Source organism: Pteropus medius, unplaced genomic scaffold, assembly GCF_902729225.1.
Source record: "Pteropus medius unplaced genomic scaffold, Ma_sr-lr_union100, whole genome shotgun sequence".
NCBI lineage: Eukaryota > Metazoa > Chordata > Mammalia > Chiroptera > Pteropodidae > Pteropus > Pteropus medius.
The window spans coordinates 1,028,081-1,055,670 of record NW_024342647.1 but is presented as its reverse complement, the minus strand read 5'-3'; the positions used below and the strand labels follow the sequence as shown (position 1 = coordinate 1,055,670).

The following is a 27,590-nucleotide window of genomic DNA, read 5'->3' as shown; positions in this document are numbered from 1 at the left end:
ATACCACTTCCTTTAACCTTCTTGGGAACCCTGTGATGGTTGTTAGCCCAGTTCACAAATATAGCTGAGGGAGGGTGGTATCTGGCCCAGGGTCACACAGTTAAAGTTCTGCCTCACCAAGAGAGCTTTTTTTATTAGATGAGAATTCTGGGATAAATTCTAGTATCCACATGAAGCACCTCAGAAACTACTATTCTTATATGGTTATTTCAAAGTGGATCGATTCAAATGAATAGAAATCTGTTACCCAAGAACTGAAATGAAGGATTTCTTAAAGAATTCTATGGGCGATGGCTTTAATAAGAATGGAAAAATATCCTCATCTCTTTTCAGATGATCAGTCACTTCTGCCATATGTTAGATTGCTGTGAGAGAAAATAAATGTGAGCAGGATGAGAGAAAAATTTATCACTGATATAGAAAAGAAAATTGATGATACCGATAGTAGGCAGAGATAGTAAGTGAACTGAGGCTAATCAGCTCTTTTCCCTTCATCCTCCTAAAGTGACTCAGGGAGGCAGCTTGCTAAGGAGGAAGAGGGAGGGAGAAAGTGCTGCATTTTGTAAAGAATGTGCCAGACATGTTAAAACCTGACATAGAAAGAGACAAAATACTACTTAGAAACATGGCATTCTGGAGTTCCTAGTGAGTTTTGTCCGATGCTTTGCTGATGAAACTGACAGAAACTAGCCATCTGAAATTAAAAGAAGTATGGTGAAATATCTAGCTCTTCGGGACTTGCCAACCCTTTTGCATCCACATGGGATGTTTGATAGACTAGTTTAACATAAAGACAACTCCTCCTTTCGTGCAACTGTAAAACTTGAATTTTTTGGCTGAAGGTGAGTCACTGCTTAACGAAGTACAAACTAAACTATTTTTCGACCTTTGATATTATTGTTTTAAGCCTATTCTTTTAGACAGAAAAAGAAACTAAGTTGATATAAAATAAATATATATACTGTTTTTGCCAAATCTTCTATAGGATCATTTTGAAATATTTCAAAAGTATTATACTTGTGTTTCTCAGCTGTAATTAAATCATCTTAGGATTAGTGAGGTTATACTTAATGATAATATCTCGAGTACAACCAGAATCTCTGTTTGGAAGGAATATTGGTAAAATCACTTTGTTGCCACTTAATTGGGGAGATATTTTTAATTGAAAAAAAAAATAACGTAATAATATTACAGGTTACTTTTTGAATAAGATCATCCAGTCTTACCACCCTCAAATGATTGTTTTTATTTTTGCATTGCCTTCTGTCTTTATTAATATAGATATAGTTTTACGCAGTTTCTCTTACAGTGCTTGTACCATTTTAAATTTGTCTTTTTTCAGTCAACATAAAATCATTAACATTTTTCCAAGTTGCTACATTGTTATCCTGTTGTAAAGGCTACAGAGTATTCCATCGTGTTGATGCATTATCATTTGCTGAATCTATTATTTGTCCTTATATTACTTCATTATATAATGATCATTTTTGTGTAGTAGTTCTTTTGAATTATTTTCTGAGAATTGGAGAGTCAAAGTGAATGAACATTTTTCTCGATCCTTCTGTATTGCCTTGTTTTCCAAGATTTATACCAATTTACACTACCAATAGCTATGAGAGAGTATTGTAACTGAATTGCTTTTAATAATAGTTTCTTTTCTAGACAAAAGATGCTGTTGAAAAGTTCACTGTTGCCAAGAGAAATTTATTACAAACTGAGAAAGATGCCGAGGAATTAGAAAAGAGAGCTCAGGAAACTGCTGTTAATCTTGTCACAGCTGACCAGCAGCTCAGGTAGGTGGGATCCCTCTGCTGTTGATGTATTTGGTAAGATGAATGAGACGTTTGGTTCTAAGAGGATAATAATTGTTTTATGATAAATAATGCATGTTAAGTCTGTGGGTCCTGGGGGAATAATAGGATGTGTTTTAGATTGCTCCAGGCTGACACAACGGAATTGGAGCAGCACAAAATTGAGCAAGAAGAAATCTTGAAAGAAATAAACAAAGTTATTGCAACAAAAAACTCAGATTTCCATTGTCTAAACAAAAAGAAGGAAAAACTGACCGAAGAGTAAGTACTACGCCCTCTGTAGGGCTTCGAGGGGCTTGTGCTGGAAAATGGCTCTTGGGGTTGAGTCTCCCTTTGGATCTGCTCTAGTACTGCATGCTTTGTAGGCTGCAGAAACTGCAAGAAGACATTGAGACTGCGGAACGCAATGAGGATCACCACCTGCAGGTCCTTAAAGAGTCCGAGAGCCTTCTGCAGGCCAAGAGAGCAGAGCTGGAGAAGCTGAAAAGCCAGGTATGGCAACAGACGCCTTGAAAAACCAGTTCATGTTGCTTTGAAACCTACTTTCACGTGATGATTATAACAAGTAATATGCGTTTGATTGTACAAAAGAGAGGAAAATACAAAATAAAGTATAAACATAAATGGGGCTATGTATCCTAGTGGTTAAGTATAGAGTCCAACCCAAATTTGAGTCCCACCTTAATACAAAAAAAATATTATTTAATAAAAGAAGCGAGTCTCAGAACAGGATATACTCAGATCATTTATGTTAAATGTGTTTATGAACACTTGTGTTTGTATTTTTAACCTGTACAAAAGTATGGAAGTGGTCATCTGATAAGAGAGGGTTATGAGGATTTTCCATGTTCTTTCTTTTGCATGTCTGCATTTTATGCTTTTTCTGTAAACAAATATGTGTTACCCTTAAAATTTTAATTTTTAAATTTACAAAATGAATACATTTTTTTAAATCTCCACCTAACTTCCATTGCCAATATAGTTGTCAAATGGAATAATGTATAGATATGAAAGTTCTTTGAAAACCATAACCTAAGTGATAATCATTATTATCCTATTCTTGTTTTGGCTGTGACTTGAATGATTTTATATATGTGATCGTAAGGTCTTTATTGGGCATTTCATGCCTGCACCCCCAGCCTGGCCTTCTTGACTCTTGCAGCTGGGGTAATTAGAGTTGGGCTAGCTCTTAATTTCTACTCACAACCTTTAGCTGGACTAACCAGTCCCATCTAAGCCCTGAAGGCTGCATGGCCTTTTTCAAGCTTTGCATTCTTACCTTTTCTTTAATGCAGGTGACAGCTCAGCAGCAGGAGATGGCCGTCTTGGACAGGCAGTTAGGACATAAAACGGAAGAGCTGCATCTACTCCAAGGAAGCATGGTCCAGGCCAAAGCTGATCTCCAAGAAGCACTGAGACTGGGAGAGACAGAAGTAGCTGAGAAGTGCAGTCACATTAGGGTATGTTTTCAGTGAGTTTTCTTAAAAGTCCTAAGATAGCGGTATAAGTTTATTTTGAGATATTTTCATTGTCCCCCCCCCCAAATGCGAATATTATTCCTGATTTCTTGACTCCTCTGTAACATCATTTTGGTGGTGTTTTGTATATCCATGGTGTGGCTGCTGTTTATAGCTCTAATAATGTTCTCTGGATGTGCCCAAGGTTTTCTGCCTCTGTGCCTTTTCATATCATTTCTTCTCCAGGAACTCCATCTTATGTCTAGATTCTATTCATTTTCATGGTCCAGCTTCATGCTAAGAAGACTTCCCTGATTTTTCCTTTACCCTGGAAGGAGTTTCTCTCTCTTCTGAGTTTGGTAGCACTCTGCACATTTCCTAGGGCATCTTAGCCTTTCATGATCATGTTTATATTCCCTGCCTTACTTCCCCAAAGAGGGCTAAACCCCTTGAGGGCAGGAGATGTATCTGAATCAGCGTTTTTTTCTCTGTAATACATTGCCTTACACATAGTAAATACTGCTTATACATTTTAGTATATTACATTCTTCTATTATACAAAAATATGTTAGTATAAAATATAGTACTGATATAAAAGGCAAAATGAGCTTGTTTCCAAATTAGAATTTCTATGAAAGGAGACAGTTAATAACAGAACTGGTAATAAAGTAATCTCCATTCAAAATTTGGGGGTGGTGGTTGACTTTTTTTTGTTTTTGTTTTTGTTTTTTATTCTGCTCAGGAAGTAAAATCTCTTCTGGAAGAATTGAGTTTTCAGAAAGGAGAACTGAATGTCCAGATTAGTGAAAAAAAAACTCAACTTACACTTATAAGGCAGGAAATTGAAAAAGAGGAAGAAAACCTTCAGGTAGTTTTAGGACAAATGTCTAAACATAAAACTGGTAAGTTTAAAGGAAAACAATTTTATAAAGTCTGGTGTTAGATGTGTCTATATTCCAGATTACAAAAAAAATACAATGGTTAAGTAGACTTCTTTTAAAGTTTAACTTTACTTTGGGTGGTAATCACACAATAGAATATATAGATGTCAAATTATAATGTACACCTGAAAATTATATAATTGTATTAACCAATGTTACTCCAATAAATGTAAAATATTAAATAAATAAATAAATAAATAAATAAAATGAAGCTTAACTTTATTATGAATAAGCAAAGAAAGCAGATTATAAAAGGAATATGATATTCTCTGCCATTCAAATTGATATACTTATTTAAAAGTAAAATAATCATATTTATTGCTAACCAAAGTGTGGCCAAAAAAAGAGCACTTACTTCTAGGCTGTTGATTGAAGTATAAATTGGAATACTCTACCAGTGTTTCAAGATTCTTAAAATTCACGCTTGTTAAACTACTTAGTTCATTTCTAGTTTTCTAAAGAAGCCAAGCATTTATTTGCAGATCACAGCAATATTTATTTATTTTATTTTATTTCCTTGTTTTACAAATTAAGCTGGTTCAGTTGGTTAGGTGCAGCAAAATTTGTGACAATTTGGAAGCAAGTGACCGATTTAAAAGCCACATTTTTAACGCTTAAACGACATGCAAAAATGCTGATGAAGAGAATGAAAAAAGAAAGAAAAAGTATAGAATGTATTCCCAGTTCATTTCAAAATGTGTGTGGGTGTGGGTGTGCCCACGCATGTGCTCTGGAAGGAAATACATCAAAAACGCTGTTTTAATAGTGATCATCTTAGGATAGGATAATGACGGGTTTTTGTTTTTCTCTGTTATACTTTATTTTTTTCAAATTTTCTGTAGTGAGCAAATATTTTTATAATAAGAAAAAAGTTAATGTTTAAAAATCTATATTTCAAAGCATAAAAAATTATATAAATCTCATTGTATATATTTTAAAGTTTTTTCTATTTATTTTTGTTAAAATTCTTTTAGGTGGGGTAAATGCTTTTAGAACTAGATCTTTGTTAAATGTTTTTGTTAAAATGTTTTGTTTAAATTAACACTTAGCAATACTTTTAAAGGATTTTTTTCATTAAAGATACAATTAGCTCCATTAATTCAGCACAACAAATTTTTGATTATCTATTGTTTCTTGTATGTCAGTGGCATTTTCTGTTTAATCTTGTAAATCTTCCCAAATTCATTTAATACCATGGACCATGCTTTGTTTCTGTTAGAACTAAAGAATATTCTGGACATGTCGCAACTTGAAAACAATGAGCTACAAGGTTTGAAGCTACAACATGACCAAAAGATGTCTGAGTTAGAGAAGATTCAGGTTGAAGTGCTAGAGGTAATAAACACAGTTTTTTAACCCTTACCAAGCTGCATTCTTTGTTTTCTCACATCTTTGAGCTTTCTTTTACCTAATTTAGGAGAAACTAGAGTTAGAGAATTTGCAGCAGACAGCCCTGCGACAGAAAGGAGAAATAGAATGGCAGAAGCAGCTCCTCGAGAGGGACAAACGGGAAATAGAGCGAATAACTGCTGAGACCCGAGCATTACAGTCATGTGTTGAGTCTTTGTGCAAAGAAAAGCAAGATCTCGAAGAGAAATGTGGCAGCTGGGAAAAGAAGTTAGCACAAACCAAACGGTGAGAGCAGGAACAAATAAGCTTGCAAGATCACTTCTTGAAAGCTAAAGCTTTATAAACACACTATTAAAAAATTAGAAAATAGAGAAAAGGAAAAAAGAATACTCCACAAACTCAGTATCACCATGCAAATCACCAATAATATTTTTGGGTAAATTTCCTTTTAGTTTTTCTTCTTCCAAAAGCATTTTTAAAAAATAACCTGTCATGGGTTTTTAAGTAAAGTTTGTGGGTAGGAAGACAATATTGTTAAGATTTAGTTCTCAAAGTGATCTGTAGGTTCAAAACAGTCACGATCAAAATCTCAACAGGCTTTTTAAGTAGAAATTGATAGTCTGGCTCTAAAATTCATATGGAAATGTGAAGGACCTAGAATAGAATCTCAAACTTTTTAGCTATGACACCAAAAAAAGTACAGAAAAAGTACAGAAGTTTAGGGCTAACACTACCTGATTTCAAGTCTTAGTGTACAGCTATGGTAATCAGAACACTGTGGCACTGATATAAAGATAGACAAATACATCAGTGGAACAGAATAGGAAGTCTAGAAGTAAACACAAATATGTGCCCAGCTGATTTTGACAAAGATGCAATGGCATCCTTTTCAGTAGAGAAAAGATGGCCTTTTCAAAAAATGCTGCTTTAACAATTGCATATCAGAAACCAAAAAAAAAAAAAGAACCTCAAAACACCTCATACTATATATAAAAATGAACTCAAGATAGACCGTAAACATAAATGTAAACCTAAGTATAAAACTCCTAAGAGAAAACATAGGAAAAAAATATTTGTGACCTTGAGTTAGGGAAAAAGTTTTAGATATGATGCCAGAAAGCACGATCTATAAAAGAATAAATTGATAAAATTGGACTTCATCAAAACTTAAAGCTTTTGCTCCTCAAAACACACTGTTAAGATAATGAAAAGACATGTCTGGGAGAAAAATCTTTGCAACCATATATCTGATAAAAGACTTGTACTTAGAACACATGTAACTCTCAAAACTCAGTAATTAGAAAATGAACAACCCAGTTTTTCAAATGGGCAAAAGATTTGAACAGACATTTCACTTAAGATATGTGGGTGACAAACACATAAAAGGATGTGCAGCATCATTAACCAGTAGGGAAATGCAAATTAAAGCCACAATGAGATACCATTACACACCTATTAGAATGGCTAAGATTAAAGACTGATAAAATGTTTGCGAGGAACTTTCACACACGATTGATGGGCATTTTAGTTTTAGTAAAATGTTAGTGAGACCACTTGGGAAAATAGTTTGGCAGTTTCTTAAAAAATCAAACATATACCTACCAGAAGATTTAGCAGTTACACTCCTAGGTATTTACTCATGAGACATGAAAGCACATGTCCACACAAAGACAGTACGTTAATGTTCATAGCAACTTTTATTTGCAATAAATAGCCCCAAACTGGAAACAATCTAAATGAAAGGTCCATCAGCTGGTGAATAGATAGACAAATTATAGTATATCCATACCACGGAATAACACTCAGCAATAAAAAGAGATGGAGTTGATACACATAACAACATAGATGAATCTCAGAGTAATTTTTCTCAGGGAAAGAAGCCAAACGAAAACAAGTCCATACAGTGTGATTCCATTCACGTAAAAGAATTCATTTTGATGCTCGTCTTATTTTGGACAAATCCTATTATACATACAATTGTGTTTCCTACTTTTTCATTTGTCAGAAGTTAGAGTTCCATCTTAATCACTCAGATTTTTTGGAATTCTGAGTGCTAGTCATGTTTTTATCCCTGATTTTTATTTTTCTAAATTCGATTTAGTGAATTTTTGAAAAATCTCCTATTTGGAAAGCTGAAAATAAGATTCCTTTTGAAAGTGAGTTGAAGAGCCTTAAATTTCTAAGATTTATAATCATTCAGACTTCATAACTATATTGTGAAAGTGTAACACTGTTCCTCATTTGTCTCTTGCGTGCGCTTTAACATTTTGTACTCGACAGTCTGACTATTCTTTACTGGGATTGGCAGGGTTTTAGCAGCTACAGAAGAGAATAGCAAAATGGAGCGATCAAACTTAGAAAGGCTGGAATTGGGTGTCCGAAAACTGCAGCAGGAACTAGACCAGCTAAACCAAGACAAGCTGTCACTGCACAAAGATATTGCGGCAATGCAGCAGCAACTACGAGGTACGAGGCACGAGGCAAACACAACAGCAGCACTGTGACTTCTTTTGTTAGAGTCGTCTTTTAATTGTTTGATTTTCTTATTACAGAACTGAGTTTCTTTTAGAAGTGGCAAAAATGTTCCGAAATTAGATTGTAGTGATGTTTGTACAACTCCGTGAATATACTAACAGCCACTGAATTGTATGGGGGAAATACATGATATATGAATTATATCTTAAAGCTATTAAAAAAAACTAATTCATTTTCATTAAAGAATAATTTAAAAACAGCAAAAAGATAAAAATTATTTTTGACCTCACTCCTCAGAGAAAATTCCTATTAACAGTTTGGTGAATATCTTTCCAGATTTTTTCTAGGGATGTATGTGTTTGTATATTTTAAAAAGAAAAACAAAGATGCAAATAATATCTTTATTGCCAAAATTTATAATTATTCATGATTATTTAGGGAAAGTTATTAATTCTAGCTAATATATTTGTTGAGCACTTACTATGTCTTAGATATGATGCAAATATTCTATATGCATTTTCTCACTCGTTATGACATTTTTATGAGGTAAAAATAATTATTTTACCCATTTGCAGATGAGGCAACTTAAGCTTAGTTTCTTTGTCACTTGCTTAAGGGAGAAATGACTTACTCAAGCTCACACAACTAGTAAGTGACAAAACCAGAATAGATATAAAATTTATTCCCAAATTGTCTTCCTAAAAGGTCGTACCACATTTACATTTCTGCCAGTGGCGTTGAAGGTGCCTGAGTTTAAACCATGCACCTCAGCAGCACTAGGTGTTATCTATCAAAAAATTTCGTGTGAGGTTTTGAACAGGGAAGTCTGTTAAAAACCTGGGCTCCAAGCCCAGATCTGGGTCATGCATGCACCTAACTCTTTTCTTGGTCTTTAATTAGATAGTGTGGCATAGTCATACATTTAACAGAAATATGTTTAAATTTACTTCCACTCTATTTTATGGGGGAGCTGATGGGAATCCAGAAAATGCGTATATACATATTTCTTATTTTATGTAAATGTTATTTCTATAGAAAAACGAGAAGCACTAAACCCACTACAGGAGGAACTAGCTAATGTCCGAGACCATTTGAACCTAACAAAACAGGTAAGCCTAACACGCAATCTTCCAGTAGTATCCTAAAGGCATGTAGACAATTGGTTGAAATATTAAATCAAATAGGCTGGTTCTTTTCCATACCAGCAGGTCCCATAGGGCTATTTACATAACAAAGACATTATATACACAAAAATTTTGATTCAGAGCAGTGATTTTCTAATTTATGTTAGCCCTAGAACTCTTGATTCAGACAGTGTTTTATTCAAAGTTAGTAAGTAAGGTGGTGGCTAGACCAGAGCCCAACCCCTCAGCAGTCTCTCTGGGGTCTTCAGGGACCAGATGGACCATCTCTTATCTGTGGCACAGATGAGGCCTCCAAAGGCTGGATTTTGATTTGATTACTCATTGAGCTGCAGAGTAACTGCCAAATCTGGGCCTTGGTCTTGTCAGATGCTGAATAGAGTAGATCCTTGACCCTTGTACTTCTGATGATCTTCTTAAAGGTAACTCAGTGCTGTCCCATGAGAATAGTGCTATAATTCGAGTTCCAGAGTCCTCAAGCAAGTTCCGGGCTTCAGTTTCCACTATGTAAATTAGGGTTGAATTAGACATCAAACTCCTTTTTCTGCTACTTTTAGGAGTCTGTATTTCTAAGATACATAAAACTTAAAAATCAAAGTATTCTATCTTTTAAAAGTCTTACATGGGTTCTTATGAATATTTTCTGTGTTATTTTTCAAAAGTGTAACTTTTTCAAAAATGCTCAATTTGGGTTCCTTGAAGAAGTATGTATTTATTGTTTTCGAGTTTTTTAACCTGTGTAAATATTTCAAATGGTAACAAAACCAAGATTTCAGGTTCATTTTCAATAAGAATTATCCTTATTCACAGCTTTTCTTAATCTTCTTAGCAAGCCTGTGAGGTGAGTGTCTTTCAGTCCCACCTTGGGTGACAAAGCAACTAAAGCTCAGAGGAACTGAGTCTCTTGCTGAGGTTCTGACATCTTCTGTCATATTGCTTTTTTAGGTACTAAAAAGAGGAAAGCCAGTGATTGAATTCCGTGTACCTTTATATAAGTTTATTGAGATAGCAAAGGATATGGAACTTCTATGCTTCTCATTTTGTCGGACTTAGTAGATCCTAGAGTGGCACTAGCCACCTCTAGTAAAGATGGCTTTGTTAGTATTTTTATTGTCTTCTTTTACCTAAAGGACTTGCTCCAAACTACCAAGCATAAGGACACACTGCTCAGTGAGCAGACCAGGCTCCAGAAGGACATCAGTGAGTGGATAAAGAAGTTTGAAGACTGCCAAAAAGAAGGGGAGAAAAAACAACAACAGCTTCAAGCACTCCAGAATGAGATTAAAGAAAACAAGGCCAAACTAGCCGAACAAGAAACGGTACTACACATTGATAATTTTACATAACAGGAAACACTTTGTCACTTGTGCGATCTTTTTCCTCCCTCAGCAGAAACCTGCTGAGAAGTACCCCCGTGGGACTAGCCTCCCTTAACTGCCCTGTGTATGCAGGGGGATTGTACACCAACTCTCACTCCCTTGATATTAACATTTACGGACCATTAAGGCCATAGAACATTGATTCTGTAAAGAATCTTGATGGCCACATGCCACTTGCCGCTTGAATGCCCTTCTCACCTGCTGACCAAATAGTTTTCCAGTTCGTGCTTGATCACCTTTGTAAAGGGAACTCACACTCTCTCACCATGGGCTGTTTCCTACTTTCTGTTGAACTAGAATCTATCTAGTGTCCGTTAAGGTTCCCTCATCTGGGACACTATTTGTTATTTTATGACTAACCAAGTTTGTTTTCTATTAAGATGTTTCAAAGACTCCAGAAAGAGAGAGAAAGTGAAGAAAAAAAATTAGAAGCCAGTAAAGTGACACTGAAGGAGCAGCAGCACAAGGTGGAAAAGGAATTAACAGATCAGAAAAGCAACCTGGAGCAGGTGCTCACAGAGCTGTTGATGACTGAAGAGCGTGTCAGGACTCTGCAGGAAGAGGAAAGGTGGGGCGAGGCCCTGGAGAAGGCGCTCTCTCAAACCAGTATGTATTCCGAACATCACACTAGGGTGGGGGGAGGGGTTCTGCTGGTTGTCTTATAAAGTGTGTAAAGGAGACCCAAGGCCCCAGCCATAGCCCAGAAGGAGGAGGGAGAAGCACAGCAGGAAGCGTGGTACCCATTTGATCCTCCTAGTCCTGTGAGAGATGAGGAAGCAGTTTGTCTTTATGGCAATGGCATTTGATCCTGAGACTATTAAACCTTTTTACTTTACTGTATTGCCTTCTTTGAGAATGCTGTCCCAAGAAAGTGGGGCAGTAAGGCAAAGAAGTGCCAAAAGGTGCTCTAGAAGGCTTTCTATGAAGTACATTATGAGTTTTGGGAACAATGACCCATTTTCAACCAATCAAAAAAAAAAACAGTATTAACTATTCTACTTCTATCCAAATTTGACAGTGACAGATTTCTGTCAAATTGGACAAATACCAAAATATAGGTATTTGTCTTTGGATCTGTCTGTTCTCTCTTGAGCCCTAAATAAGTGAATTATCATGGGAATCCAGGGTAAATGATTGTTCTAACATCGGTAAGTGATTTTTTTTTTTTTGTAGGCTGCAGGGTTTAATAATGCTCAGAAAATATTGTGCCCCCCAAGTGAACTCAGTGGACTTAGGGGTTGGAAGGATTAATATTCCTTTTCCCCTGGGAACTCTTGATAGAATCAAACTCAACCATTTCATTATGCAAATGAAACTTAACAAATATGCTGAGCATGACCACGCCAGATGTGTAAAAAGTGAAATCTGGATAGGATGTTACTCTAAAGAGGATGATCAGAAAATTTTGTTTCAAATGTCACTATTATGTACAAGCATTATTTGTTGAGTACTCACTATGTACTAGGTATTTGCATACATGATTCCCATTGAACACCAGGAGATAGGGGCCCCCTGTAAGAAAGGGCTGATACCATTCCACATCCTGTGTTCTTCTTATTGCACCACCTCCCATGACAGAAGTAGTACTGGTGTGCCTCCCTTTGTTAAAATCAGCGTTTATTAAAAACTTCGGCCGTCTGTTCCATGTTCCCTGCACCTCAAGACTGGAGCTGTTTTTGAGTAAAAGACTCAAAAGGGAGACAGTAGCTATCTATCATTTTGTAATCAGGCCCTCCAGGAACCAGTTATGTCGAGGGGCACCCTTATTTGGGCCTTTTTCTGGGCCTCTGGTGTGGGTCGGAGGAGACTTGGAAGACTCGATGCTGGAGGAGGGGGTGGTATGTCATTGTGCAGTCTGCCTACAGCCAGCCCAAACTACCAGAAATGCTCATTTCAGAACAACAGCTTTCAGAACGGGAACAGCAGTTAATGGAAAAGTCCAGTGAGCTACTGGCTCTCCAGAAGGAGATGGACTCTATGAGGGCCGACTTCAGCCTTTTGCGGAACCAGTTCTTAACAGAAAGAAAGAAAGCCGAGAAACAGGTGCTCAGCCTGAAGGAAGCACTTAAGGTCCAGCGAAGCCAGCTGGAGAAAAACCTTCTTGTGAGTACCTGCTGCCCTGGCAGTTTATGAGGAAATGATGCATTTAAATGTTTTAACTAAAACACTGCTTCAGTGTAGAGAAAATGGATTACCTGTCAGCCTAGTCCCTAACCCATTAATGCATAATTTGTTCTTAAAGCTAATGGCAGATTTTGCCTGAGTCTGGACTGCAGCCCTAGAGGAGCTCTTGCTGGTTGGATAAAAAGACGGTCACATGAACAGACGATGTCCGCACAAAGCAGAGAGCATTCTCAGCTAGCAAGCCTCTGCTTACCCCTCCTCTGCGGGGGTCCTGGAGGGGGCTTGGGGAAAATAAGGCTCCTGAAGACATTTACATAGCTGCAGTCAGTGCTCACAGATTTTTCTTATCCTGCCCTTTTCAGTCAACATTAGCTTTAATTAATCACTATCCTGAAACCAGGAAGCCCAAACTAGCATGCATTTATCTATGAAATAAATTTTGGGAGGTGATACTCAGACAAGTTCAAAACAGTTTATGTTGGGTGGAGGTAGGTGGGCAGCAATGGGGCCTGTCACAGGAATGGATTTTACTAATACCTTCTGGAGGAATTAATGGAGCCCAGTTGTGTGAATGGAACATTCAAACCATGCACATTTCCCAAAAGGTGATCCTCTTACAATTAGCAATAGGCAACATGGTTGTAAAGGTAGTATGCAAATGTCTAGATTTTAATCCTCACAATAACCTTGTGATGATAGGGATCATTGTTCCCATTTTGTAGGCAGTTAATAGAGGATAGAAAGGAAAAATAACTTATTATCAAAAGTCACGTTGCAGATCTAGGATTCAGACTTTGGGCTAACAGACTCTGACCACATATGTACTCCTGGCTCTAACATAGCTGCTAAAGAAGGCAGGTAGAATTGCTCCCATTTTACAGCTGTGGCCAGATGAGAAATGAAGTTACAGTGCTAGTGAGTGTGTAAGCCAACACCACCACCAGGTCCTGGACCCCACAGTCATTTTCCTCCTCCTGTGCTAGGAGCAAAAGCAGGAGAACAGCTGCATGCAGAAGGAAATGGCAACAATCGAACAGGTGGCCCAGGACAACCATGAAAGGGCCAGGCGCCTCATGAAGGAGCTCAACCAGATGCAGCATGAGTACTCGGAGCTCAAGAAACAGGTGTGCCCAGGAGCCCCGGCTGGCCGGCCCCGGACAGAGAGGACTCGTGAGGCATGCTCACTCCCCATGGGCTCAGACATTCGTTTCTGAAATACCTCTTTTAAGAAAAGTACTTGTTTGTGGAAATTGTAAAGCTGACTATAAGAATATCTTGTAGGTCAAATCTTTTTTTTCTGTCCTTAAAATTTAGAAATGTACCTCCACAAGAAAAAAGAATGTGTTCAAAACATTTTTAAAATTCCCTTTGTCTACGGCCATGCCACCCTGAATGTGCCCGATCTTGTCTGATCTCAGAAGCTAAGCAGGGTCAGGCCTGGTTAGTTCTTGGATGGGAGACCACCTAGGAAGACCAGGTGTATAGGCATTTAAAAAAAATAAAAAATAAAATTCCCTTAAGTTCAATAAGCTTTTTATCTTAGTTTTTGAGAGGAAAATAAAGTTCTTCAGCATAAAATTTTATCTTAGTTCAAAGTAGTAGTTTGAAATGTTAGATTTTATGCTAACAAGTCTGTAAGAGCCAAACCCCCAGGACAAGAAAAAATGACTCCAAAGTAACCTGCAGTGGGTGTGGGAGTGGTTCCCACTTAGACTGGGAGAGTCCAATCCTGGATGCCCCTGATATCCCTTAGCCAGGGTCAGCATCTGGGCCACCCTGAGCTCCCTAGTCGGGCTGCTGTGGCCACTCTGTTGACCCTGCCACACTTTGTCATTTGAACAACTCCCTGTGGCCATTCGGGTTCATCTGTGCCTCCAACCCCTCCCTTACACACCCCCTTTGGTTTAAGAAAGAAAAATAACTTTTATTTAAAGGCCCCAAGCCTCTGCAAACTTGTAAGGGTGACTAGCAGTGGATATGACCATAATATCTTCACTAAGCTCTTTATGGAGAGAGCCACATAGAGTCATCTCAGGTATTCAACACAGTCTGTAACACCTGAGGAAACCTCTAGGTTATCCAGACCACCTGATTATTCACCTATAAAATGAAAACATTGGACCAGATCATTTCTAAGGCCCCAGCATTAACCCTTATAATCTAGATCACTTACGACTTGTTTCAGTAAATGACTGTTTTCTCCTTTGGGGTTTAATTATGTTCTTGCCATTTATTAGGTCCACTAAGGTACTTCATATAAATGCTCACCTAGTTCTCACATTTTCTATGCAAGTTATTATCCTAATGTATAACTGAGGTAACAGTGGTTCAGAAGTTAGCTGACTTGTCCTGAGTCATTCTAGTAATGTTTACTTGCAATGAGGTTAGACTCCAGCTCCATCTAATTCCTGAGAGTCTGACTTTTGTGGAGTAATACCTTCAGGGAACACTGTGCCCATGCTTTTCTAAATGGAAGTTGCTCCAGTCAAAATGCCAGTGAAATTGTTTACTTGGTAGCTTATAGATACTTGAGTAGTTGAAAAAAATCACAAGTTCTTGACATTTATAGATCTTTAAATACATGACACATTAAACACTAAACAGTTCTAAGTCAGTCCCAAACTTTACCAGTGGCATCTGACTCTCACTCTTTAGATGGCAAACCAAAAAGATTTGGAGAGAAGACAAATGGAAATTAGTGACGCGATGAGGACACTTAAATCTGAGGTGAAAGATGAAATCAGAACCAGCCTGAAGAACCTCAACCAGTTTCTTCCAGAGTTACCAGCAGATCTGGAAGCTATTTTGGAAAGAAATGAACACCTAGGAGGAGGGCTGGAAAGCTTGAAAGAGAATTTTCCATTCACCATGAGTGAGAGACCATCAACTTTTGAAGAAAAACCAAATTTTTCCCAGGTCCACATAATGGTAAGAGTTTATCCTGCTCTTCTCTGGACTTTGTAGAAGGATAACTTGTTCCTACCTCCCCCCAATAAGTTGAAAAACAAAGTTGGGAGTCGGGAGGGCAGGAGGAGGTAAAAGCTGGTGGTTACTGATAGTAGCGTTTGGTGACTCTCTGATGTTTGTCTTGCCCTCTGAAAAAGGATGAACACTGGCGTGGGGAAGCCCTGCGAGAGAAGCTGCGTCACCGTGAAGATCGACTCAAGGTTGCCTTCTTATAGTATGAGATACTCGGCCTGTTGAGGAGAGTGGGGAAAATCACTTGCATTCACATACTGCTGTCACACTGGCTCTATTGAAGTACCCACAGCAGTTTTCTAGATTACATGGTCGAAGGTCAGAGAAGTTGGCATCACACAGTAAACGGAAGGGTCATTATTCAAAACCATGAATTCTGGTGGTGAGCCCAGTGTTTTTTAACCCATGTAAATGCTGCTTTGCCTCAACTAAATCTGATGGAACCTAAGGATTTGGGAAGTAGAGATACAATGATAAACAATAAGGAGCTCACAGGCCAGTGGTGGGGGGAATACTGGGAAGGCAGGCTTGGGTGTCAGGTAAAAAGTTGTTGGGCTCAGAACGCGTTGGGCTTGAAGGCCTCGTGAGACATCCGGGAAGCATGTCTATCTGTAGGCAGCTGAAAACAGGAGTCTAAGATTTGGTGGCCAGTGTCGACCTAAAGATTTAGGGTTAAGAGTATAGGTGGGAGTTAGAAAATGAGAGTGATGTAGAACAGGAGAGGACAGAATGCATTTGTGGAGAACAGTTACATATACAGCAGGGGCTGAGAGGAGCCATGTGCCCGATTGAGTGAGCAGAGGCCCTTGACCTCCAATAGCCTCCAGATATGTGCAGCCATTTAAATGTAAATTCGTAATTATTAAATCAGGTTAAAATTCAGTTCTTCCATTGCCACATTTCAAGCCATCAATAGCCACATATGACTAATATATTATTGGACAGCATAGACTGAGAACATTCTCATCACCACAGAAAGTTCTGTTGAACAGTGCTGCTTATCAACTTTGAGAGAATCATTTCAAAGATACAGCCTTGGGAAAATCCAGAAAGAAGTCCAGAGTTGAGGATTAAATAGACTGTGAGAGACACTGAAGATATCAAGTGTAAACCATCTTCTGAGTGTGGGCAGTAATTTAACGAGGCCGGGATGCAGGAATCCTGCGCGTCGTTGCAGTGGCGAGGACAGGCTGCGTAGAAGGTGAATGGTGAACGTAGAGCACACTGAGAGTAGGATACACCTCATAGATTTTTTTTTTCTTTTTAGAACAAGAACATTTTTAGCAGCCACGCCTACTTTATAATAGAGTTGCCTATCAGAGGTTAAACTGAGTAATAGTTCTGGTACATTTCTTCTACGTAAAACCCTAAATTTTACAACACTTTCAGGCCCAACTTCGACACTGTATGTCCAAGCAAGCAGAAGTGTTAATTAAAGGGAAACGGCAGACAGAGGGCACTTTACACAGCTTGAGGAGACAAGTCGACGCTTTAGGGGAATTGGTCACCAGCACCTCTGCAGATTCCACATCGTCGCCCAGTCTGTCTCAGATGGAGTCTTCCCTTGCAGAGGACTGTCAGCTTGGACCAAGCCAGGTAAGAGGAAGCTCCTCGCAACGGGTCTGATCTATACATGGAAAGGACCTGAAAGCTTTGCTATGCATCATCTAGGGGAGACTCAGGACTAAAATGCCACCTTCAAATCTCTGGAAAACTTGTTTTAGGAAAGACTTGTTTTTCCATGGTTCCTGGGAAAACTGGCATCAGTTGGTTGGTAGATGTAAATAGTATAAACTGACGGCTTAGGAAACAGACTTGGACTAGATGACCTCTCAGAGACGTAGTTAACTCTACTATTAATGTCCACTGAGTCAACCTAAAGAGTTTAGACCTGTGAGGCTGTTTGAGTCCTAGTTTTGTCCGTCTGTCTCCGTATTCTGGGGAAAGATGATCGACCGTGCCTACTGCAAAAGTTTGAATGCAGACTCTTAACCCAGAGTCTGTAAAGAAACCCTGAATTTCATGAAGGTTTTCTGTGTGACTTAAGATAAGGTTCATAATCATTTAGGATGAACACGAAATATGCCCATGGATTGGTAAAGAGTAACGCAATATTACTGTCAGAGATAGTACTGTGTGCCTACTGTGTGCAGGTACTATATCCTTTATATGTATTATCTCATTTAGTCTTTACACCCTGGGAGGTAGGATTATCCCTTTGTACAGATAAAGAAATTGTGAGAAATGATGTCAAGTTACAGCAAAAGGTAAAAACAGAACTTAGGGGCTAATCTGTCCTTACCACAGAGCAGTATATTGTATGGTTGAGCCACAAGGAACATTGAAGGACAACTGCCTCTTTAATAGACACAAGCTCATTAGTAGCAGACCCAAGATTTAAATATGATTACCCTATGTAGGACCCAAGTCAGATATAGGCCAAAACCACCAAGGGCCTTAAGGTAGGCCTTAAGGAAGAATGTGTCAGAGGCAATAGTCATTGAAAAGGAGGTAGCCCAGAGTAGTGGGAGATGAGTGCACAGGAGTTGGGGGCCAGGTTCAATTATCAGCTCATGGCAGCCAGAAGAGTTCAAGGGCTCTAAATTCAAGAGAATGATAGAGGTGTCAGAGGCACAACAGTTAGGAGTGAGACTGTTAGAATTATTTTGGAGTCTTGGGTCATAAACCAGGTTCCTGGGGGATGAAAGCCCGCACTACATTGGAGTTAGAGGGCTGGCTTCTGAGCCTAATGTTTTATCTCCCTTCTTTTCAGAGCTCCTTCCAACAAGTTCTACAAGGTCCATCACAATCACCAGACGGTTACCAACATTGATGCCATTGCCAGCTTCCTACTCACAGGGTAAGTGCTATTAATAGTTCTTTTAACTAATACTTTCAATTGGAAGGTATCGAATTCTAGCTTACCATACAGTCTTAAGAAAAGTAACCTTTTTTTTCTTGGATAATTTTGTACCATGCTTTGTTCACCTTAAAACATTTTTCACAAGTACTCAAATGCATCTTTTACCTATTAGCCAGCATGCTGTCACTTAGTTCTGTTAATTTAACACCTGTTTTTACTGTCACAAGAATTCATACTTCCTTTGTGTCTTACTATAGGAAAAGAATGGCTCAGCCAATTGAAGAATATTATCTTGCATAAATGTATCTGAGGAAATACCTTCACTACCTCACTAACTTCATGGTTGGAATGCCACTTGGTTTTTTATGAAGATCCAGCGAGTTTACATGCTGAAAATCCACTGTAGTTTACTTCTTCTGCACCATCAAGGCCAGAGTTTTTGTAAATCACTTGTACATATGGGAATAGTTGTACACAATTTAAACCAGGGTTCTAGATGGTTGAGGATGTTTTCCATCTTTGAACTGTTGTCATAAAAACCAATACTGACTGTAACTGCAGATTTGTCTATACTGTTAAAATCTAGTTAAAAAGAAAAAAAGTATAGTTAAGCCCCTCTCCGTTTATAATGTCAAAAGTTACTTTTTGGATTTTGTTTAAAATCTATTTTCGTATGAAAATAAAAAATAAATTTTGGGCTATCGTCTGACTTTACATTTCACAGATCTATGGTAAAGCCATCAAATTATTACCTTATTTCTAAGAAATGAGTCTTTCAAATGGTTTTCTATCTTCTGCCTGAAGTTGAAATATGTTGTTCCTATCGATAAAAATATTTCATCTTTGGAAATATTATAGAACTACTGCACTTCAGGTGCTTTTCCTCAACCAAACATATTTGTTGGTGGAAAAGTAGAACATTGTACTTTGGGAATCTGACCACTGGTAAATTCAAATTGTGTTCAGACTTTACATTTTTTGAATTACTGTACTTACTGGCTCAACTCCAGTCTATAAATACATTATTTCTTTAAAAGCAAGAATAGCAACTACTATCAATAAAATGTGTGGCAACAGAATTATTCCTATGGTTTAGGTAAAATATGCAACTACATGTAATAGATTTAGGTTTAAAATTTTTAAATTCTTCAGGACTCTTTTCTAGGCCCCTAGACAGCTTCTGATCCATGTGTAGTAACATAGGCATTATGCCATGTTACTACACACAGAATAGCACAGAGCAGTAATCCCTCACCACCTACTGAGGTTTATGCTCCTAAAAAGTTATTTGGCAAAACTGGATAATTAAGATGTGGGATAGAGTTAAAGACAATGAAAATGATATAAAATTTGCTAACAGTAAGTTCTAGAAGATATCCACTTCCAAAACAAAAACTGGTTTGGTAGTGCCTTTTGTACTTACTGTTTCCTTTTCACATCTTAGCAAAACGCTTAGAAGCCTGGCCTATTTAGTTACTGAAATCCTTCGGGGACACATTTTTCTGTTCTATCCATGTGCTTGCTGAATGAGTGAAATATTTTCTTTCTAAACTGCCACATAAAACCTCTATTCCCAAATAAACAGGAATGAAAGGTCATCATTAGGTCTTCTGTTTAAGGGTCGTGAACTGAACCACGTATCTACAAAAAGATCACACTTGAAACAACAGATGTGTAGGCAAAGAAGTTCCTCAAAACTATAGTCTTCTGGAATTAGAGGTGAGGTAATTAATGTATGAAGCCAAATATCTAGTTCCAAAAGGCATTTTTTTCCAAAGAAACTTTACTACTTCTAGTATTATGTGAACATCACCAACCAAGGAAAATAAATCAAGGTTACTGCATCAAACACTTTATTATTCATGGAAAATGCTTGAACATTGTGCTGGAATGTCTAATGCATAAAGAGTAAGGAGCACCAATTACTCATCGGGAGGGCCTCCTCGTAGGTGCGAGGACGAGTCACCCAGAGAAGCAGGTGACCACACAAGTAGTAAGCTAGCATGGATTAAAAATGAAAAGAATTTCACATTCTCGCCAAAGTGCACTTGCCCAATGTCTGGCACACAGATGTTACAATATGACAATTGGCTTCTCTATTTTTGAGCACCCAAGTTTATTATAAGGGACTACACATGCAAATAACAATTTGGCCCCAAGTACAATCAAGGGAGAACACCATCCATCAGGCACCAGATGTGCTGATCTCACACTGAAAAAGGCTGACTGAAAACATGGCAAGTGTGATCCAAACACAAGGATGAAAACTGTAGTTCAGAGTGATGTTTATATGCTACATACGTAGACTTCTCTATACAACAAGGACGATTCTGCAATAAAAACTGACAACTTATGCCAAATAATTGTTTGCCTGAAGAAAATATGAAATCCTATTATAGCTGAGAAAATAATACAAACAATTTAAATTTAATCTAGATACAGGTACTTTATTTACAAATATTTAGATTAATAGCATTTTGTTACATCAAATGAAGAGTACAGCAGTCTGAATAAATCCTGTCACAAAAACAATAAGACCCACTGTAACTAACTTTGGGAATCAGGGTATTGCACCTAAACAAGCTGTAGTCTTTAGGTTGTGACTGCTACCTTATATCCCAATGGGTGGTTTGTTTTGTCTTTGTAAATATATACACACACCAGCAGGTCATGGTCCCTGGGTGAGTCCCTTGTGATGCAACAGTGTAAGCAAAATGGATCAGTCTTTAACAGATTATACCAATGTACTCCAGGAATCTTGTTTTTAAAAAAGTTCAAGACAAAAATAAAGATGAATCCACAAATTAACCAAATCCTGTATTCTGCACATTCCAGTTTTGGCTTTTATTTAACATTGACTATACAATACTCTCGTACTACCACACGTTTATAACCCAGAAAGGTGTATTTTTTACTTTAGTGTCTGTAAAGAGGGATTTAAAAATGTGTATTTTAAACACAGCAGTTGAGCTGAGTGCACTTTATATAATAAATCGAGGTTTACCTATCCTACTTCAAATAACTTCTGAATTCCCAGCCTGAAGAAACTCAATTAGAAATCAATCAACAGAAGTAAAGAACTTGGTAAAACTAAGTTTGTTGTCTAAAGAAATAAGATTGTTTCCCTTGCAATACAGTATTCAGTGGCCAAACCATCTATCTAGTGCAAAGTAATAACTTACTTTGTATCAGCACGAACATTGAAACACTGTTATAGAAATGCTTTCCCTTTTACAAAACAACTTATGCCAACATGACATAAAATAGCCCTCATACTAAGAACACAAGGGATATCTTAAATTATTTCACTGTAGTGTTAAAAATGCACAATTTAAAATCCCTTAACGGCAGACCTGTGGTTCTGGCTGTCCGGTTCAGTCTCACCATTCCAAGAAGATAAAGGTATAAAAGCTTAAAATGTGCAATAATAAACCCAGCCTTTTTTCTTTTTCTATACAGTAAGGCAAGAAATGCAGCCTGTAATGCAAAACGTTTACAAAAAGAGAAAAGCAGGTTAGCACATTGTCGATTGCACAAGAACAGTTAGGAAAATCAGCAGGTAAGCCACAGTGCAAAGATGGAACAGAATCTGCTAGTGTTAATCCTCTCACGCTAGGAGCTCTTTCCAGCATAACGTCCCCAAACACTGCCAGCACCAAAAGGTGAAGCCAGTATTACTTGTGAACTGCAGTTGTGTCTATTTCCTTGTGTGAAATGGAAGGGAGTAACATGGTCACATATAGGTCATACTGTACAAACTGGTATTTTATACTGTTCCAATGCCAGTAATCAATTTATTTTCTTCATTAAAATAATATACACAGAATGTATTGTTAGTTCGATTCCTTCAAATTTTATACATATTTACTTTCTGCTGAAGAGAACAGGATAAAAATGATGTAAAAAAAAGATAAAGTTATTAAGCACAAGAGAAAAGATAAATGGATATTTACCCTGTGCAAGGCTAAGACAGAAGCAAACCTCAAGAAAAATGCCACCCACACAACAGGGAATTTATTCGACAAAAACAAAAGAAAAGCAGTTATAGAACCCCTTCTCTATCATCAGAAGTCATTTCACAGCAACAAACTTATTAGTTACAACAGACACACTTGAACAGTTAAAGATGGGGAGAAAGGCTTAAGATATCAAATTAAACCATACAATGAGACAAGCCTTGCCAAAAAGAGGGAGGGGTAAAAATCATGAAGTCCAGCATCAGTGCTCAGTTTAAATCATGTATTGGTGACATACCTATTACGACGACAATCAAGGGGGGGAAAAAAAAGTCTAGATTTGCCATGCAGGAGAGATTTAGTACTCTACTTGCCTTTGATAACCTGATTACATCTAGTTGTTTAGCAGTTTAGTATTGTGTTAAACTGTTTTTACAACAGAGTTGTTTTTTTCTTTTTTTTTTTTTAATTAAACCCAGTAAGATGTACAGAAGACAATGAGGCAGTAAAAAGTACTGCTTCCAACAGACAGAGGTGAAAGGTCAAATGAAAGCCACGGCAAAGAGGTCACTAGCAGCCACAGCCTTCTCTCTGGGGTTGGGGTTCGCTGGTTAGCCGGCCTCCCTGCGGGGCTGAAGGTTTGTGCTGTACACCAGACTCGGCAGCATTCAGATCCAGGCTTCCATCCTGAATGTTCTGATAGATTTTCTTGGCAGCCTCAAGGAAAGCATCTTCTACGTTCTCTCCCCTAAGAGGCAAATGACAACTTTATTTGAGAGCCACCATTTTCTACAAAAGATAAGACACTGCACACTGACCTTTTGCTAACCTTTAGTCAACTGCCATGATGTCTTCAACTTAGCCAATGTCAGAAGACTGAGCTAAGAGAACATGGGAAAATATTTTCTGTAGAAAGTATATAAACACAATACTGAGCTGTTTCTACAAACCCTATTTAGATAACTGTATGTGTTTTAATCATTCAAATGCTAATTTATTAATATATGACACTTAAAGATAGGCCATTTCTGTAACAAAGACTACTGCAAACAATGAAATATTTCTCAACATGCAAACTTGATTCCAGAACTTGTATAGTCTGATTAGCCAAGCATGAACTGTATTGTTTCTGTCATGGGATGGTGATATAGTCCATGCTTATTTAGCCAAGCTTACACTTCAGTTCAGTTCTCTTAGGACTAACAAACAGTATAGATGAGGCTAAAAAAGGGGGCTAGTGTCTCACCACTGCAAGGGATTTTTGGCTTAGTAAATGAATAACGATGATGAAAGTCCTGGGGGGTTCAATAAGGACATGGAGTAACAATTTGAAAATGTTAATTGTTTCTGATTACTCTTACACACTGAGTATTAAGTTGAGCTTTTTATCATGATCAGAAGGTTGACCAAAGGTAGGACAGTATTTGTCTGAAGGTCACAGTTTGGGTTTTCTACCTGGGTTCTAAATGAAGAGGGTGACCAAGCTTGAGTCCAAGATGCCAAACCTAACCTCAGTTGTGAAAGTCAAACACTTTTGAAATGTTAACACAATTTCATTTATTAACCTGGATTATCAATTGGCATAATCAAGGTATATTTTAGGTAAAGTAACGAAAAGATATTATTTTGAAATATGAAAACAGGAAGCAAAAGGATGTCTGCTTACTGCTCTTCCTGCCATAAGCAATATGCATTTATATATTATACATTTTACGTACACTTGACCCTTGAACAACACAGGGGATAAGGGAACCGACCTCCCTCGCAGTTGAAAATCTGTGTGTGACTACAGCTGGCCCTCCACACATGCAGATTTCCAACCACATAGCTGACCCCTGACCAAGGCGGGTTTGAACTATGTGAGTCAACTAAACTGCAGTCAACCAAAAAAAATCCTCAGTATAACTGGACACACGCAGTTCAGATCCGTGTTGTTCAAGGCTCAACTGTATGTATATGTGTGTGTGTGTGTGTGTGTGTGTGTGTGTGTGTGTATTACATTTTTCATATATACAGTTCTACTTTGAGAAATTTGAATGTAAGTGAAAATAATCTCATTTTAGCCATACTTACGTTTTTGCACTTGCTTCAAGGAACAATAAGCCTGAAAACAAAATTCAGACTATGATTAGGACATTTCAAATTAACTCATAAAAGCATCCTTTTCAGTAACATTTGAATAAAAGTTTCCCACCAACTTTCAGTATTTTATGAAACAGTATGAATTTGAGATGGAGGGAATTACTGTACTACCCCCAATATGAATTCTCAAACACATTTTACAATTTCTTCATCCTTGAAATTTGAGCAATTTGCATTTTTAAAAAACTATCAAATAATTTGCAGGATCAAAATTTAGAAATTCTCCCAAGTGTGATCCTCCGAAAGAGCTGTTAAAAGTCTTAAACCCACCATTTTCTTCAGCAAACTGTTTTGCTTCTTCATATGTAACATCTCTCTGTGCCTCCAAATCTGCTTTATTTCCTATGAGAATTATTACCTAATGTGTAAAAAAAAGATATCTTAAAACAAAAGCAACCATTTACAACAACCATTAAAATTCTGAAATCCAAAAATCTTGATAGAAAAAACACATGGGCCTAAAAAGGAAACCAAGTACTAGCAATTATCCACCAGAGAGGACTATACAATCATGAAGCCATTAGTATCAAGAGGGATCTCAGCAATCATCTAGACCAGGCGTTCACAAACTTTCTATAAAAAGCAGGGCATATATATTTCAGGTTTCTGGGACCCATAGGGTCTCTTTGTATACGCTTTTTTCTTTTTCTTTTGTAAGCCATTCGAAAATAAAACCCATGAGGTACACCTGATCTAGATCAAAGATTATGATTCATCTAAGTTTACTAAGGGTCCACAGACAAGCTCCAGGGGATCTGTGGATGCACTGAAATTAAGCACAAAATGCTGTAAACAAGGGCATTCCTTGAAGTAAAGGTTTGTGGCTTTCATCAGATCTTCAAGTTTCTGGGACCCTCAAAAAGTTTAAAAACTACCAGTTCATCTCCTTCAAGTTACGGAAATTAACGCTCAAATAAGGCAAAGGGACTTGTCAAAGGTCAGTCAGTGGTAGGAGGACATTAGAACCCAGGTAGAAAACCTAAACTGTGACCTTCAGACTAATACTGTCCTACCCCACATTATTCCTAGGCAGGACTAAGTTTGTAGCAACTGATAACGAATGTCAGTGTATCCATGAGGGGAGGGGGGGGAGGCGGTAGGGGACACACGAACAGTGAGTTCAAATCCAAGGCAAAATATCACACAACTGTATCCACTCTGGAATCATTTTATGTAAGTGAAGTTAGGCTAAAGTTAAAGGGAGCTCTGAAAAGTTCTAGAAAAAAAGTATGTAGCCTTGGGAAATAGGTCTTTGACCTCTATTAGAGGTGTGGGGGGAGGGAGGATTTATGGATAAACTGTCTCTGTCTACATACAAGCTTCTTTGACACCAACTGGTAAAGCACGTCCCCCTTCCTCTTCCAAACAGATATGGTAATCTAGATACAGATACTTTAGGAATGGATGATTTCAACTAAAAGGGATTTTCACCATTAACTTTGTTCCAAATTACAGCCCCAGGCTCTCCCACTTCCAAAAAAATGATGTCCAATAAACTTTTGAGCAAGGCCAGTTAAGGAGTATAACAAAAGTGAGAATTCGTCAATAAGTGTGGACAACTGACCACCGGGGAGGGAAAGAAGTTTTCACATAGAGTCCACTAGTCTTTTGAAGAATAAGATAATGACACTTAAAAAAAGAAATCAGTTTTTTTGTAAAAACCAAGACTTGTAAGGTTACAGGGCCATTATAAGACAGGTACTCAAATCAAGAAATGTTTGCTGAATGGAAATACTGCCTCCTTTCCAAATTCCTTAAGAATTTCCAAACCATGCTTCCTATCATCCTGAAAATGGAGACAAAGTGGGATGCTAACACGACAGAGGTACAAAATATTATCACCAATAAAATGAGAAAGTTTACACAGCAGTCCCCCCTTATTTTTTTAAAAAAATAAGGTCAGTCAGTGGTAGGAGGACATTAGAACCCAGGTAGAACACGGTTTTATTTCCCAAAGTTTCCGTTACCTGTGGTCAACATATCATAAGAAGAGTGAGTACAATACAGTAAGATATTTTGAGAAAGACCACGCTCACCTAACTTTTATTACAGTATGTTGTTATAATTGTTCTATTGTTGTTAATCTCTTACTGTGCCTAATTTAGGAATTAAACTTTATCATAGGTACATATGTATAGGAAAAAGCACATTAACTATAGGGTTTGGTGTTATGATTTCAGGCATCCACTAGTGGTCTTGGAACATATCCCCCGCAGGTAACAGCAGATTACTGTGATTTCCATAGAAATCAAAGACAATGCTTCAGTAAATGTTAACATTTGAGCTGAACCTTAGAGATTTTTTTTTCTTCTGAAGACATGGTAAGATTTTAAGAGGCATAAATGAGGCAGGCAGGACATGGCTAATTTTTTATTATACTCCTCTAAGGACCCTTTACAGTGAGTCTTTTGGGGTGTTTTTTTTTTTTAACATTTTACTTTAAATAGCTATAGAAATTTACAAGAATGAGTACAGAGGTCCTACATACCCTTGACCAAACGTCCACAACAGTAGCATCTTACATCTTACACATAGTACACTCAACACCAGGAAGCTGACACTGTACAATCTACAGCCCTTAACTCGGATTTCACCAGTTTTACATGCTCTCGTGTGTAGAGTTCTACACAATTTTATTGCAGGTACAGACTTCTATCATCACAATCAGGATACAGGGCTGTTCCATCATTACAAAGGGACTGCTCTGTGCTGTCCTCTTTACAGTCAACTCACACTCCTCCACCCCCACTGCTAACTCCTAGCACCTATGTATCTGTTCTCCACCCTCTATAATTCTGTCTTTTTGAGAATGTTTTATAAATGGAATAATACAATATGTAATCTTTTGAGATGGATTCTATTCACTCATCATAATGTCCTTAATATCCACCTAAGGTGCTACAGGTATCATAGTATGATGTACCAGACTGTTAAATCATTTACGTATCGGTTCCAGTTTGCAGCTATTGCA

General features: G+C 37.7%; 2 protein-coding genes and 1 pseudogene across 7 annotated transcripts in view; 2 read left to right on the top strand and 1 right to left on the bottom strand.

Moving 5' to 3' along the window:
- CNTRL (centriolin) overlaps window positions 1–19,212 on the top strand; it is a 72,700-nt gene extending 53,488 nt beyond the window's left edge. For 4 of the 6 annotated variants that reach the window (XM_039866726.1, XM_039866727.1, XM_039866731.1 and 1 more), the window contains 18 exons: window positions 1,663–1,793; window positions 1,932–2,072; window positions 2,177–2,303; window positions 3,107–3,271; window positions 4,011–4,170; window positions 5,429–5,544; window positions 5,627–5,844; window positions 7,868–8,025; window positions 9,070–9,143; window positions 10,307–10,495; window positions 10,936–11,161; window positions 12,453–12,658; window positions 13,663–13,854; window positions 15,335–15,607; window positions 15,784–15,846; window positions 17,048–17,254; window positions 18,432–18,518; window positions 18,779–19,212. In XM_039866726.1, coding sequence (XP_039722660.1) covers window positions 1,663–1,793; window positions 1,932–2,072; window positions 2,177–2,303; window positions 3,107–3,271; window positions 4,011–4,170; window positions 5,429–5,544; window positions 5,627–5,844; window positions 7,868–8,025; window positions 9,070–9,143; window positions 10,307–10,495; window positions 10,936–11,161; window positions 12,453–12,658; window positions 13,663–13,854; window positions 15,335–15,607; window positions 15,784–15,846; window positions 17,048–17,254; window positions 18,432–18,491 — 2,706 coding nt within the window. In that variant the 3' untranslated portion in view covers window positions 18,492–18,518; window positions 18,779–19,212. Of the gene's footprint in view, window positions 1–1,662; window positions 1,794–1,931; window positions 2,073–2,176; window positions 2,304–3,106; window positions 3,272–4,010; window positions 4,171–5,428; window positions 5,545–5,626; window positions 5,845–7,867; window positions 8,026–9,069; window positions 9,144–10,306; window positions 10,496–10,935; window positions 11,162–12,452; window positions 12,659–12,797; window positions 12,987–13,662; window positions 13,855–15,334; window positions 15,608–15,783; window positions 15,847–17,047; window positions 17,255–18,431; window positions 18,519–18,778 lie in introns of those variants that run through there. The other 2 variants (XM_039866728.1, XM_039866729.1) reach the window with 2 other exon arrangements.
- LOC120605863 (uncharacterized) lies at window positions 14,050–14,167 on the top strand (annotated as a pseudogene).
- Window positions 19,213–20,618: 1,406 nt separating the features above from the next.
- RAB14 (RAB14, member RAS oncogene family) overlaps window positions 20,619–27,590 on the bottom strand; it is a 22,960-nt gene continuing 15,988 nt past the window's right edge. Inside the window, exons 6-8 of the mRNA XM_039866733.1 lie at window positions 24,890–24,977; window positions 24,551–24,581; window positions 20,619–23,225 (exon numbers count right to left, since the gene is read on the bottom strand). Coding sequence (XP_039722667.1) covers window positions 23,048–23,225; window positions 24,551–24,581; window positions 24,890–24,977 — 297 coding nt within the window. The 3' untranslated portion in view covers window positions 20,619–23,047. The remainder of the gene's footprint in view (window positions 23,226–24,550; window positions 24,582–24,889; window positions 24,978–27,590) is intronic.